This window comes from Xiphophorus maculatus, chromosome 19, assembly GCF_002775205.1.
Source record: "Xiphophorus maculatus strain JP 163 A chromosome 19, X_maculatus-5.0-male, whole genome shotgun sequence".
In the NCBI taxonomy this organism is placed as follows: domain Eukaryota; kingdom Metazoa; phylum Chordata; class Actinopteri; order Cyprinodontiformes; family Poeciliidae; genus Xiphophorus; species Xiphophorus maculatus.
Genome location: NC_036461.1, coordinates 14,629,851 through 14,645,628, shown reverse-complemented (window position 1 = coordinate 14,645,628; position 15,778 = coordinate 14,629,851). Strand labels below are relative to the sequence as shown.

Here is a 15,778-nt window from a genome sequence, read left to right as displayed (position 1 = left end):
TCACCAGCCACTCTGCAACACCTCTGAAACATGCACACAACCTCAGACGGTAAAGTCAAAACTCGTTTATCCACCCGACTCGGCACAAAAGTCCTGATTTGTTTCAGTAAGCTGGTCCTCTGCTTTGGGGGGTTGAAGATGAAGGCAGTGGAGAGAAACCGATTAAAGACGGGACATGTTTAAAAAAAAAAAAAAAAAAAAAACAGTAAAGAGATGTCATTCAGGAGACTTTACAGAAGTTCATTTAATTCCAAAGATTTGTGTAGAGGGAAGAGCTCGTACAAACACTTCACTGTACATATAGATTTACACTGTGTGGGACTGAATGGTCTCACCTTGCAGTCCCACCTCCTGTATCCTTGACAACCAGGCGGGGGCTAGTCTCCATCCCAGCTCCACTCCGATGCTCAGCTTGCATGTGTTTGCTCCAGAGAGTTAAATTAAACCAGTCAGAGAGACTAATATTACTATGAACAAACAATGTTCTAATACTTTACTTATTAAGGACACATTTAGGAATGCAGAAAACGAACTGAGCAGCAGCCGAGCTATTCTATGATGGTGGATGTGGAGCTGGGATGCAGGCTTGCGCAGAACAGTTGAGGATTTCCATCAGTTGTAGTTTCACTGAACGTTGCTCAGTCGGTGAGAAGAACCACAAGCTGGAGATCTTAGCGGCCGAGCCGACATGGAGAGGCAGGGAAGGCCTACCTGAAATGTGTCCCTTAATTTTTTATTCTGATAATAAAATCAAAAAGTTTGAAAATAATACAACAGTTCATATATAAACTCTTTCAGGTCCTTGTGGATCGTTGAAATGGTTTTATTCTCATTCTTCTTCACTCTCATTTTCGTGCTCCATGTCTTCGTCTCCGTTCGCTTTGGGCTCCGTTCTGCTGTCTGGATCCTCATCTTCTTCGTCACCTTCGTCTTCCTGCATCGCCTCCTCTTCTTCCCAGTGCTGAGACAGAAAGAAGAAGAAGAAAAATAATTTCAGGGATGATCTGAAAATCTATTATAGAAAAAATGGTGTTTTGATGAGTCAGTTCAACTTACATCAGAGTCTTCATTGGGAAAAGCTTCGTCACCAGAGGCCTCCTCTTCGTCAGATGACTCTGCAAAAGGGCAAACAAGGGAAAGTGAATGAGCTGCAGGGCTTTCATCCTGAATGTCTGGAAACCAGCCGTCCCTCATGAAAAAGAAAAGGGCTCAAAGTGTTAGCATTTGCATTTCAATGTGGCCGGGCCATTTTGCAATGACAGTACGGTGTTATTTGATGCCAACACAGTGATGCTGCTGCATATTCTGCAGCTTTAGGTCCCAACAAACAGAGACAAGACTGTAAAAGGAGGTAGCCATTATCATTACTGAAGAAACGTAAAACTACGACTACATGGGATTGAAATGCACTCCGTTACTGCTCCGCTACCCCACAGTAGTGAGGAGACAGAACAGTATCAGTCTATAAAGATATGACTGCTCTGGAAAAAGAAAGATGACATAAAAATCAAGGACAAACTGACTAAACCTCCCCCCAATAAAAACCAAAAAACATAAGTACTCTAGCTTTTTTTTTTAAGTAACTGAATTAAAAAAAAAAAAAAACTCTTAAGCTTCATTGAAAACTTAAACACGTTTCCAGACTGAAATATCAGAATTATTTTTGGCCCTTTTGTTTAAACCAGACTGCTGGTTTAAACAGGGTTTCCTAATAGTCTGGCGGGCCTCCAGGCTTTAGCTGCCCACCGCCAGGCTAAGCTTCGTTTATTTTATGTAGGGTTTTTTTTTTATGCACCAGTGACAGGGACAGTAAAAGTGGATTAAGCTAGGTTTGTAGTTGACGCATTAAACTGAGCTTGTGCGCCTTCAAATTTTTTTAACTTTTTAAATATTTTAAGGCAGACATAGCGAACTGCCGGTGGATTGCCTTAGCACCGCTACCACCAGGATTAGCAGGTTTTCTGGGGGAAACACTGCTGGGTTACAACGTTTGAATGCATCCATTCTTTAACACACCTGAATCAAATAAATAGTTAGTGACCGGGCCTTTGCAAAACATTTTGACATGCCGAGAACGTAATTCAGACTTCTGTTTCAGGTGTGCTAAAGCAGAGATGAATCCAAAAGTTGCAGGAAAAGGGCACTAAAGACCCCTGGTTTAAACAAATGTAGACTTTCTGCAAATTTACAGCTGATGTAAAAAGTGTTCTCAGCCTTTAAATAAATACAAAACCTACAACAAGTGTCCATATTTAATTCCCTGGCTGAATGGACAGACAGATGTCATAACAGGGCATCTAAAAAAAGATGAATGAAAGACTGAAATGGACAGATAGCTGAATCAATGAAAATAAAACATGCAGGAGAGAGGAAGTACTGTTGGCTCCATGGATGACAGAGTAGACAGATGAATTAGGAATTGGAAGGACAGCTGACCCAAAGCACAGCAGAACTGACTAATGCACCACAGATTAGTGGCCAACGGGATGACCCTAAGGACTGAGGGCCAGTTGGATGCCTACTCTACTGAAGAACTGAATCAACGGACCAGCAGACTGCTGGCTTAACAAACAGATGGACAGACTCTTCGATGGACGACCAAACGAGTGGACTGCTGGCTGAAAGGACAGAGCTTCACAAATGGACTGAAGGCTAAGCAGACTACTGACATGAGTTGACTGAAAGGAGCTGAAGGGACACAAGCTGATAGATGAGATCAACACACAAAAAAATAAATCAGCTTTGGGTAAAAAGCAAAAGAAGTAAGATCCTTCCTGTTACCCGTGTAATAACTCAGCACAGAAACAGTTCTGGATTAATTTATATCCTGATAAAGAAAGAGTTGATAATAAGGCAACTATAAGGATCTCTATGAAACCAGTGTACTGGTGGGAGAAGCTTGTTTTAAAACCTTCATACATTTACAATGCAGAGAACAGGACAGAGAATATAATCTAAAGTTTCCCTGTTCTAGTTTTATTTTCTATAATTATCTAAGACAGGAAAACACTGAAATCTCAGACGTTGCTCTTTTTATCTCTCTTTCATGACTCTGAAAGCTGTCCTTAAATTGAACACTGGAGTTATCATGAAGCAGCTTTTAATTAGAAGAATCAATAAATGGCTCTGACTAAAGTTTGTACAAACTTAAGGGAATGTGGGAAAGTATTTAAAGTCAGATTCAGATACAAGCATTATTATAGAGTGAAATTTTTAAATAAATCTAATCTGATACAGACTCCTTGGATGTGTATCAGGCTAAAGCCACTGATAAAACAGAACCTTTACACAGATTTTTAGCTTGCAGAAGGAAACAATGTTACTAGATAGTACACAATTCAGATAGTTGTCTCTATTTATGGGATTATAATCTTTAGATTCAAACAGATGGGTTTAAACTTATGAGCAACAACACAAGAGAATCAGGGCTGTTTGAGTCCATTTCCTTTGGAACGTCAATATGGAAAAAAACAAACTAAAACAGCATTATAACCCTTCATGAATCAGATCTTTGGCTTCAAATTTTATATTTTAGGAAATTGTTTTTGGACCTTTTTATGAACAGAAATTAACAGCCATTACATTTATGAAGGTAATGATGACAGCAAAATGAAGAACCCAACTACAGTCAAGTCAATGAATGAATTCATTTTTTTAACTTCACAAATATTTGGATATTTAATCTAACAATGGGGCTATTTTTAATTGTAGCAATTGTATCTACATGATAATCAGATTTTCATCATTAATTCAGTTTGGGGGGATTTTAACCACAGTGATTGAGTTCACTGAATGATTCAGCACTGAGGAAGGCTCGAAGCTTCCTGTCATGCTCCCATGCTGAACTCATAATAAACTCAGTGCAGCAGCAACAGCAGTGATACAAAGGGGAAAGAAACTTCCTCTTCCTGCTCATCAGCTTCTTTCATTAGCAGTTTTTTGTTAAAATCCTGGACCAGTGGTGGTGGGAGGTGTAGCGGGAGAGGAACTCTAGGCTCAGGTTAATTATTTCAGCAAAGCTGGTTTTCTCCTGCCACGTGGTTCAATTAAGCACTTCATACAGTAAGGTAATGAGAAATGAGAGCCAACAGAGCGCAGGCTTGTTGCTCCACTCAAAGGAGACATGGACGGTTGGGTTGCCAGGCAACAAGAATCACGTTTGCGTGAACGATGGACAAGTCTAAGGTCTTTGAGTCAACTATGGGATGATAGTTCCATACAGAACTATCAACAGATGAACTGCACCTGAAATAAAGTTTTCATTTGAATCCTCCTGAGATACAGAAAGGAGGTTTTGATGAGCGAGAACTGTTCAGAAAGAAAGGCACGAAAGGAAACAGCTGAAAAACACACTTGGATTTCACACTAACCTTCCTCATACACCAGTTTAGCTGTATGGTCGACATCTGACACAGCGTTTCTGTCGTCGTTTGCTGCCACCTAGTGGACACATGAGACAAGGCATTACTAAGAAACTGGTTGAGGAAACGGAAGATCTCGGTTTGCAAAGTCATTCTGATGCACAACGAACACTATGATTATATTTTCTGAATCCTGATAGGAAAAAATATGGGACGTTCTACATACGAGTGTAAGCCCATCAAACTCACATTTAAGCCCATTTTATTAATTGCAAACAAATAATTATCAAAATATAAAAACAGAAGTATAAATTGGTATGTTAATTGGTTTATCCGCTCTAATTTTTACTGTCCATTTGTCACAGGAAAAACAGATTGATGCACGGATAGAGCTGCAATTTAGACCTTGGATCAGACATTTAAAAAATATCCTTTAAAGAAAAAACGAGAAATTCATTGATTTAAAATATTGGTTTTGACATGTTTGGTGCAAGTGAAGGAGAGGCAAAATTCAACAATTTCTTTTATGAATCAAAACCAAAAGCTATTTTCTGGATATTGGAGTCAAAAGGGCAAATTGAGGAGGACCTGGATTCTCGACATCTTCACCTCAAACCAAATGGCAAGGGAAAGAATAATTCATGATTAGCTATGCTAATTAATGTCAATCAGTGATGTAACCATCAGCAACATAAATAAAAAAATTATAATAATCTACCAATATTATCAAATCATAGAACTAAAGAAAAATAAGGTTGTTCTGCTGTAGTCACTGTATGTTTCTGCACAGTTTGGCTAATAAATAATATATATTAAAAAAAAGGTTATTTTGAAAAGCTCACAGATTGGCTGTGTATACATTTTTTGTATGTTTCAGGTATCACTGAAAGCAACCGATGCTTTTCTTTGAGGAGTCAGATGTAACATGACTTAAAAATACTTTAGTCCCCTTACCTGGGTTGTTAGGAGATGCAGCTTCCCGTGCAGTTTTGTCAGTTTGTGGAACATCTTCACTCTGCTCTCGATCATGTGATACAGGACGCCCAGCTGGGTAACCAGGTCCGGCAGCTGCATCAGAGGGCAGAAACAGTGACGTGTTAATGGCTGCTGGCTTTAGACGTCAAGAAGAGGAGAAGGAAAAGATGGACTTACGGATGCCAGGTATGATGTGTGGTGCACCAGGACCGCCTTGAGCCACCGTACCATCATACACGCCCTGCAGGAAGGAACAACAGGCTTTATGTCAAATCACAGGACCTTGACTTTGTCATGAATGGGAAAAGGCTGCAGAGAAAATGTCTTGAACTTACACTAAAGGGTTTCCCTGGAGCCTCGTTGTTAGCTGTGAAAGACAGAGGATGAGTAACTACTGCTACTGAGATGGAGGTTTGTGTCTCTAGAGTTCAAATGAAGCTTAGTGGCTCTCACCTCTTCAACCAACGGTATGACAGCAGGCAGCGGTAATCGAGCAACCGTCTTTTTTATTTCCACCTCTTTACGGGTCTGGAAAACTTTCTGCAAGAAAAAAAAATACATATTGTTTTACTTAACTGAGCATTGAACTCTCTGATTGATGTTTAATTACTAATGAGCATGTTGAAAACGTCTGAAAACGTACATTTAGGATGTTGGCGTCCTTGCTCTCCAAGCCCTGCATCAGCAGGACCGCATAGTTGTCCGTCTGCAGCGAGGCCGTTGCTTTAGGAGCGCCTTTCTGGCTGGAAGATGCTTCAAGGTCTATTTCACCGAGCCGCTCCGCTATGGACATCTGCAAACAAACATGCATGGATGCAGTAAATCCAAGCAGAGAAGATTTCTCATTAACATGCTCCGTGTCTGTGATGACAATCCTACCTCTTTGTTGCCTGCGTCTTTTTTCCTCTTTTCCGTTCCCTGTGGAGCCGACACTACTGGAGCTTTGTGACCGGGCAGCCCCGGAATCAAAACTTTGCTCTTGGCGTTGACGATTGGAGTTTTCACCTGAACAAGTTGGATTTAGTGAACAGATTATGAATCTGGAAACAATAACCTGCTGAAAACTTTTCTCTACCTCAAATCAAAAACAGAAGAAAAAAAATAAGGGCTGGTTACCTTAGAGACAGTGGTCTCCATAGAAAGGGACAGGTTGGTCTTAAGGTCTCGAGCCAAACAGACATGTCTCTCTGCCATGTTGATCTCCTGTGTAGGTGGAAGAATAACAGAAGAAGGTAATCAGACCACCAGAGCAGAGTTTTAGACAAAAACATTGAGGTGTAATCACAACGCTTCCTAAAAACAGTGAGTGGCAGGTCTTGATGTTTTCTATTGTGATTTCTATTAAACCTCTGTGTAAATTCTTTTATCTGACCAAACAGCAAACACATGCATTACGGAGATTTTTTACTTTTTTCTGTGAAATTATAGCATCAAAATGAATATCTTCCACTGAAAAGACAAAAAGTGAAGTTACAAAAACAGATGGAACAGTTTTAGTTTCATGTGACTGAATCCCAGTCATCATAACATTTCTTTGCAAAGGTTTGGTCTGTGAAGTTCAAGGAAAAAAAAAATCTATGAATGCAAATAAATAAGAAAAAATGACAAGACTCTGGATAAGTAGAAAAAATGGGTAGATGTTTTTAATTTCATTCAAATGTTTTATTCTCTGAACAATGTGCCCAAAAGGAATCTAAGTAAAATGCACAAAACAAACAAATTTACAAAAAATGTTTTCTAAAAAAAAATTAGAAAAACACTAATAACCAGCATTTATTTACATCTTTCAGAGGCAAAGGTTTAGTGGCATCTGGATTTGTACCACAGTTCACAAATTAACTGGAGTCACATTACCAAAATCAATTAAAAACTTCATTTAATTGTGACAGATAAAAACATCCACTTACTGCGTTCTCCATAACGGGTTGCAGATAGTTGCCGTATGCGAGCAGCACCGACTGCGGATCGGCTCCGAGGGCAGCGGCCAGCAGCGGGATCGGCATCGGGGACTCCTTCGTGTCGGACATCTGCACCGAACACGACGGTGACAGCGGCTTCTTACATGGCCTGCGTGGACATCTTAAGTTAGATCTAGCGGTATTTCCTACGACCCAAGGATTAAATGAGAGCAAATCCAACACTTTGAAATCATCTTTACATTTTTAATGTTAGACTAACCCATGTAGCTCCATAACATTTCCCCTCTTAAGCAGGCTTTTTTATAATAATGCTGGAGCAGATAAAAATTTACTGAGTTCTAAGTCACTTTTCACATGTGCCTCCTTAAATTATTCCAGGGTTTTTTTGCACATGAGATTTAGTATGAACTAAGATGTTTTTTCTAACCACTTTCAGGTTTTCCCACCATTTAAAGGATGAAACAGGACTTACCCATTTAAAAAGTGTTCAAACAGATGCAGCTGTCCGTCCTTACACACTACTGCCAGCCTCACAGCCTGCAGAAAATAAAAACATGCAAGTCAGGAGTGAACAGAAAACACAACAATATATTCCTTGCAGACGCATTATGCCAGGCTCCGACCTCTTCCTTGCTGCTGGATGTGATGAGGTCGACGTGTTGGGGTTCATCCGTCAAAGTGAAGGAAACCACAGAGTTTTTGTCCTTGCCATCTTCTCGTACTTGCCTGGACATCAGACACACATGGCCAGGAGCAATTTATTAATTCAGCCGTTTATCAAAACATGCTGACCTGTGATATCCAGCTTGATCCTATTAAACTTGAGATGACAATAGACTTTCGACGAACGTTTCGCGCTTTGACTTTTAAAAGCTCCCCAGGCTGGGTCACATTTCACAGGAACTGGGCTCTGTACCCAGATCGGTCTTGATGGATGTTCCACTTTATGCTCACTGATCTGATCTCTGCTGCTACTGGTTAAAAACAGGATTCTAAAGGTTAATCATAATCACATTTACATCGGTTTTTGGGTCATGATTCCATATAGCCACATTAGAATTGAAAATGGAAACGAATGGAATCAGTGAGTTTCTATCTACTTCTTTAAAACATAAAGCAAATTTCTAAAAACAAGATAAAATATAAAATAGGTCATGTACAACAATGCAGAACTTGTGTACTGGAAAAATTTACTATACCATAAATGAAAGAGCAAAGGTCACAGCACCAACAGAACAAAATCCACTTATTTCTTCTGGACCAGATAATATGAAGGCAAATAGTTGAGCTTAAGCATGTAGCCTAAAGCATTTAATACCTTGAAAATTATACCTGCACAAACCAGCACTAACATTTCTCACTATTTTGTTAATTTACAAGACTGTAAGTGCTCACTATATCAAAGCAACGTCAATACTGCATTGCTTCAGTGTGGAGAGCTTCAGATGTTAGCTTCATCCACTCATTTGCCGTAGTGATGGTTACAGATAAACTACATGAACGCTTGTCAGCATCCTCTTCTGGTTCAGAGAGGTCACCTGTGACTTTCACTTTCACCGTTTATTCCAAATACACAACCTGTTACCCCTAAAGCCAATCTTTTTTTTTTTAAAGAGAAACAATTGTTTCCCATTGTCATTGCTCTGTGCTCAGAGTCTATATTTTGTCAGACTCGGCAACCAATTGCCTTGTGAGATTGATCTAGTTTCTCCTCAACATTTTTAAGTTGTTGTGAGATAGCCGTGGTGAGGATCAAATCCTTCTGGCTTTCAGGAGGAAAACAGTAGATTGTCGCATCCAGTGAGCGAACTGTAATGAAGTTCGGTAAGATGGGATGGATCAGGGTTTAATGTGGTTAGGGTATGTCATCTGGATTCCTAAATATAATATTTTGAAACTCGGTTTGTTATTCTGACGTCGTCTTAAGGTCAAAAGCCCAAAAATTTCCCAACATCATGGACTATACTGTGGTGGATTTAGCATAGTCTAATTCACGGCATATTTCCCAGTGGGCCAGGGTAGAGCATGAAATTTACTGAACATCTACCAACATAACCCAAATTCAAGCATTCAAGGTTCTCATTAACTCACCAAACACTGAGCAGTCGATCGTGTGCTGCTCCTGACAGGAAGTAAAGGCCGTTGCTGTCGGGAGGCCGCGTGGTGGCAAATCGCAAGGTCGTTACAGCCGTGGAGTGGCCTGTGAATTTCTGCAGAGAAGAACCCACCGTAGAACTCATCAAAAAGACAGAACCGTATTATACTCACTAGGCTCCAGCACAGACTTTATAGATAAAATAAAACCTTTAGAATGAGAAGACTCACCCTGTAGACCTCCTTTGTCTCTAAATCCCACATTTTGATCACGTGTCCAGCCGAGAGCAGAAGTTTCCCATCGGGGCTCACGCATAAACTGGTCACTGCTGCTCGGTCTGCTTTCCACTTACTGTTTGGACGAGAAAAAAAAGAGAGGAAAAAACAGGGAGGAGATTTATTAATGAAGTGGAGTTATCACAGGCAGTGAGTTTTGATCCAAGTGTTTAAGATGCAGTGTCGACTTTCCACTTGATTTTTACTGCAAAAACAAGACAAATGTCATCAGAAGCTATCTACGTTCATCACACTTTCTTTGCTCAAATTAGAAGCCGAAAATAACTAAGAGAACAACCAGTGTCCTTCTAGCTACTCTGTTCCAGTAGCAACTTAAAACTTACAAAAAGTCACCACTCCATAGAGAAGTGCAACTGTAAGGATTTTGCCGTACAAGTAAAGCATGAGAGACGAGAAACATTAACCATGAGCAGCTGCCTGTTTTTGGTACTTTTCTGGGTGGGTGATTTTATTTGTGCCTCACAAAATAAGTCGTTTTAAATCCCAAAACGCTAAAGAATTAACTCCCTTTTTCTCCACAAATATCTGTAAATGACCAATATAGTAATACGAGTTTAAGTTAGTAGATGCAGAGGAAATGGAGGGAGAGGTGAATGATTCCTACCCTGGTCCTCAGAGTGATTTATCCACCAACGTACTTCAGGAACAAATCGTTCTGATATATATTTTTAAATGTTACGTTGAACAGAGTCAATATGCTAGAAGGGCAGATTTTGAACTGAGGTAGAATACAGAAAAAATAAATAGCACCCAATAACAATTCAATTCAGAAATACTTTATCCCAAATTTAAATAAAATATTCTTATAACTTATATCATCTAGGCATCTTAAGAGAGTCACTGTGGATGTTGATGCTGTGGGAAGGAAGAATCTCCAGTAGCAGTCAGTGTTACAAAAAAAGAAAAATCAGGAAGACCTCTGAGGACAGTTGGTATATGACAGTCTCATGGCTGTCGTGACATGGCAACAACTCAATTTCCAGGCAGCAGAGATAATATTCCACATTAGCATGTTCAGGATGTCACCATGAGTTGTCGCAAGCACTGATATTCCAGCTCCTTTGTTTTTGCTTCTTATCTTTAAATCTCTGTCTGGCTGTATGGTTAGAAAGCCAAGCAGAGTGATGCAGTTTATTCAGGGATGTGATCCTTGTCCATTATGATCGATGGAAGAGATGGTTTGAATTTCCTCCTCCTCTCTTTGCTCTGCATCTATGAAGCCTCCTTTTCAACTCTGGTTGGATTTGGGGTTGTAAGTCAGCCATTATCTGAGCTTCTGAGATGCTAATCAGATGCTCCCAGTTGCAAAAACACCACACAGTTGCCACAGTCATGTGTTATCATGTCTAGGCCTGTCGCGATAAACGGTAAATTAATTAATCGTATGATAAATTAAAACTATCGACGTCATTTTAATTACTGGCATTATCGTCTCTTCCAGCCTTTTTCTCTTTCTGTTGATGACACCCAATGAAAAAAGGCTCAACTCCGGTGCTCTCCACTGACCCCCCTTTCCTCATTTCCTTAGTGTAAAGCCCAGCGCACACGACACGATCTTAGAGCTGTCGGCCGATTGTCGGCCCATTTTCAAAACCTGACAGACCACACATTAGCCGACAGAAATCCTAGGTATAACTGTTCGATCGGTTCGATCCTGCCATGTGGTGTCCAACAATAGGCACAAAATAATGGCTACAAGTCCAGTGAACTAATTTTAAAACCAGGCATTAATCAATGCTTTACTACAGTCTACCTGCAATGCAAATAGCTAGTGTCAGTCCTGACTGAATGAAAATCATTAGAACCTATTTACGTCACGCAATGATGAACAGCTGAAAAGTTACCGGGTTTATCAACTGCGGTAGCAATTTCGCTCCAACTCCTCCTCTTGTCATTTCTATATTCTTTGCATGTTGAATAAACATTAATGTTGTTTCCACATATCATCTCCGATGTCCGCTGGACTTCGGGTTGTGCCGTGTCAGCTGTTTGGGATCCCCCTCTGTAATTTCCCCTCAGAAAGCACGGAGAATCAACAGGCTACGTTAAGCTCCCAGTCGGGGAAAACTCCTGATTTAGATCGGAGCAACAATGATCTACCGTAACACACCACACAATCTTAGAAAGATCAACGTGCTAAGATTGTTGTAAGGGGAAAAATAGGAGCAAAAAACCATGTAGTGTGAACTATTGCATCAGGTAGTGGGATGTGCCCATCTTCTCTATTTAAATCTAATTATTACTGAAGGGCAACATAATATACACACTTAATAATCTGCACTCTTTTGGTTGAATGCAGTATTTATTTCCACTTTGGCTTTATGTTGTTTAGTTTTTTTTTCCAAGTGAGTTTTTTGTTAATGGAGACTGAGAATCCATTTTATTTTTGTTTGGTTGTTTGGTTGTTTTGTTTATTTTGTTTATCAGCTCAAGTGTTAAGTGTTCTTTTGAAAATAAAGTGTATCTATCTTTGGCAAGAAATCGCATGCATTATTACGTCATTTCCATTAAATCAGTGTAAAGAGGTCTTCAAACAATATTATCGTTTATTGCAATAATTTTTGAGACAATTAATCGTTGAGCAAAATTTGCTATCGTGACAGGCCTAATCATGTCTGAAACAAACAATGTACGAGCAAAAATCCGTCCAGCTGCACAGGATCCAAAATCAGAGGGAACAATTACCCAAACATCCAATGACTTAAAAAAAAAAAAAAGTCTACAGAAAGAACAAACCAGACCTAACATAACAGAGCTACTTCAACATGCTGTTACCATGAGCGGAGCAATTCTATAATAAAATTTACTTTATAATGAATTAAAAAATATATCAACAGAATCTTCTCCAACTATATATTTTCTACTGAGTCAGCTCTCCTCTCCCACCGTCTTCACCCTGAAGGTACTGCATCTCAAAAGGAGGAGCAGCCACTGACCTCCGTGTCTTCCCGGTCTGCAGGTCCCACTCCACGATGTTTGTGTCGTCTGAGCCGCTGTATAACAAGCTGTCTTCTGGATGCCAGTGGACACAGTTCACTCCTCCACTGTGACCTCCGTCCTACCAGGGAAAAGTATTAAGGATTTAAAGTCCGAAAAATCTTTTAGAGGATGCCAAAAGACAGACAATTTACACAGTCTGTACAGAAAGAGAAACTGAGCTTATATCAGTCTAAAAATTTCTCCTGCATTTATCTTTTTAAACATTGCAGTTTTCTACAGTAAACATGTAAGCTTTCAGTGGAGAATTCTGCAAGGTCAGACATATCAGCGCTTCAGGTTACAGCTTGGACTAACATTGTAGTACAGAATAATTTCTGTGTTTACCAGAGTGCAGTGCAGGGATCCCTTCGCTGTACTGTAGATGAGGACAGTTCCAGCTGCTGTGCCCATAGCCAACAGATCAGCCTTCTCCTCCACCTGGGCTGCCTCTGATTTCCTCTTCTTCCTCTGAGGCCCCTCCTAAAAGCAGATTTGTAACAATAAAGAGATTGTCTCCAAATCACAGCAACTTGTGTTTAAATTCTCAGGTCATTTTTGCACCAATAAAGAGAGAAAAATAAAAACAAAATGTTGACTTATAATTTACATTACCAAACACACCTGACCAAGAAGTCAGTCAGCATTCGGGAGTGAATATTCTTTGGTTTTGATAATGTCCCTTTGTATACATGTTGTCACTTTGGTCAATCTAGTACTTCACACAAACATTTTGGAATGTTTCTTTTAAATACAAATGTACATCACAAATACAGAATTTAAATATATAAAAAAATAAATATCATCTACTTAAAGTTCTGAATAATTTTCATTTAAAACTAGAAAGCTTCAGGTAAGCCATATTATATCCAGAAACATTATTTTGGGTACTGGCAGTTTCACCTCTTCATCATTTTATCCTTTTGCAGTTTGATAAGGAATGTTTTACAGCAACCCTACACAATGTTTTTACCCACAATAAGGATTAGAAGTAATTTACTTCAATCTATTGTAAGAAAATGTAATGTTACTCTGATTGATCACATTTAATTCTAGGCGGTTCCTCTGGATTTTTTTGTGATTTACCCCCAGCTCAAAAATCTGTCACTTCATAAGAGTTAACTTACATCCACTGAGATCAGAACCACAATGAATGGAAACTGGGTGTAATATAAAATCCAAGTTCTTCTGTGAGATTTAAATATTTTTCTCAACAATTCATAATCAATGATACTAAACCACTAACAGGAATAAACTGACAATTATTAAATCCAGGCTTGTGGTGGTTTCTCTACTGGGTAAGGCAACAAGTGGGCACAGCATGCAAATAGAGACAGACAATTTTTTTACAATCATTTACACAATCAATATAGCTATCTTCTATCATTTATGATTTAGGATCGATTTAAGCATCCTAAATTTACACGCATCATAGAGGTTTCGGAAAATCTTCCTATCACTTTCCAGATCCTCTACTTCCACCTCATCTTATCCCAGGCATTATTAACAACAGATAAACTTAATGTCAATTAGTTGACATTAATAAGCTTCAAAACTTTACTGTATACCATTTGAAAGCGCCCCACCTCATGCTGACTCTCATAACGATTTTATATAATTAACAACATGAAAACAAAGTATTGAATAATAAATAGAAGTCTGTTATAGTCTCATAACCTTTAGAAGAAGGTTAAACTGTAAAATTGTAACAAGACGATGTCCATGGTTTTTGTGACTACCATGTGGAGTAACATGTGCGTTTGCGCAGCTAGTCGAGTTGAAGCAGCCTTGCTTCAGCTATAACATATAAACTGTCTGGAGTAACACCGATGCCAACTCTCAATCTTTGTATTCGCTTTATCTAAACAACAAGTCGCTTACTTTATGATTTGGGGTGAAGTAAACACCAATTTAAGTCTCTTAGGCCTGCCTAGCTGCAGCAGCTAACAGCGGGCTCTCCTACCTTCACTGTCCGGCATGGTCCCCAAGCTACGCACGTACAGGTGGCGCTTAAATGGGCTGAAGGCACATATTCTTGGTGAAGGGTTTTACTGTCCGTGTTCCAGACCCGAAGTCTGCCATCCTGGGCACACACGGCTAAGTACTGTCGCGATTTGGGTGAAAAAACGCACGGGAGCTTCAGCGAGAGGCTAACACCGTCCGTCGCCATTTCTGCAGCGCTAATTTGGGTCTGCTACGTGCTTACACAAACCACGTGTGACCGTGATAGGACATGCGCACTAACGCGTCACGGGTTCCGACTTCTCATTGGCTGCTGCTAGACAACAAACAGTTGAAACCCACGGAATTCAACCCACATAGGAAATGAGACGTGAACACGTCCGCCATATTGTTAGTGGCATTCGAGGCTGAAGATTTAAAATTTATTTTATTATCATTCAACGCTATCTCAAAGAAACAATGCACAGCAAAATTACGTTGCAGATTTTCACATTTTGCTCACATAAAAACATATAAGAACACCCCACCACAAGTATAATAAATAAATAGCTTTCAACAAGAGCAGACTCTAAATTAAGCTCAACAAAATCTCATAAGTCGTATCATTTACATCAATGTCTTTGCACTAATGAAGAGTTGAGCCTGGAGGTGACTAAAGATATTGAAGAGCATCTAATATCTGAACTAAGAAAAAAATGCATTTTTGAGGACATGTCCTGGCTTGTCTGGTCAAACTAAAACTGAAACGTTTTGGCCAAATGACTATTGCTGTATTTTGTGATAAAATAGGGAAACTGCCATCCAAATCTCAAGATATCAGAAAGAAGGACTTCCAAACAGACAATGATTCCAATCATTTGGCAACTATTTTCAAAGTGGCTAAGCAACACAGCCAGTGTTTTACAGTAAAGCCCTAATATCAGTCCCAAATAAAGTTCAGACGTGTAAAGGTTTGGGTGAGCAAGTCTAAGCAGACTAAATTGCAGTTCTGTCAGGAATTGATAGCGGTGGGTAGAGTATACTCACAATTGTAAACGAATAAGAATTACTTTAACATATTTTCACTCAGCTGTCCAAGAAATAAAATAGTATTTTTAAAAAGGGTTCTCTGGTGCTAACTCATCTAATATTCAAAAGTAATATCATCATACAAGAAAAATAAATATTACTTTACGTGCAAATTCTGGTATTTTA

The 15,778-nt window shown here is 39.4% G+C and overlaps 1 protein-coding gene across 1 annotated transcript; it reads right to left on the bottom strand.

Annotated features, from left to right (window-relative positions):
- Positions 1-219: 219 nt before the first annotated feature.
- On the bottom strand, positions 220-14,822 carry wdr43 (WD repeat domain 43). Its single transcript, XM_005799108.2, has 18 exons — positions 14,586-14,822; positions 12,971-13,105; positions 12,583-12,704; positions 9,581-9,701; positions 9,347-9,465; positions 7,879-7,981; positions 7,728-7,792; positions 7,244-7,403; positions 6,453-6,539; positions 6,216-6,341; positions 5,980-6,129; positions 5,790-5,876; positions 5,672-5,703; positions 5,514-5,577; positions 5,316-5,429; positions 4,371-4,440; positions 1,057-1,115; positions 220-961 (listed from the first exon to the last, which is right to left on the bottom strand). Exons 1-18 carry the CDS (start codon positions 14,790-14,792, stop codon positions 830-832), a joined length of 1,953 nt encoding a protein of 650 aa, XP_005799165.1. The 5' UTR covers positions 14,793-14,822; the 3' UTR covers positions 220-829.
- Positions 14,823-15,778: the final 956 nt, after the last annotated feature.

Coding starts and splice junctions, on each gene's coding strand:
- wdr43 (XM_005799108.2), bottom strand. CDS start 14,792: ATGGCGACGGACGGTGTTAGCCTCTCGCTGAAGCTCCCGTGCGTTTTT. Junction 5,430..5,513: donor ACACATCATACCTGGCATCC/GTAAGTCCATCT, acceptor CCTCTGATGCAG/CTGCCGGACCTGGTTACCCA. Junction 1,116..4,370: donor TAAACTGGTGTATGAGGAAG/GTTAGTGTGAAA, acceptor GCCCTTTTGCAG/AGTCATCTGACGAAGAGGAG.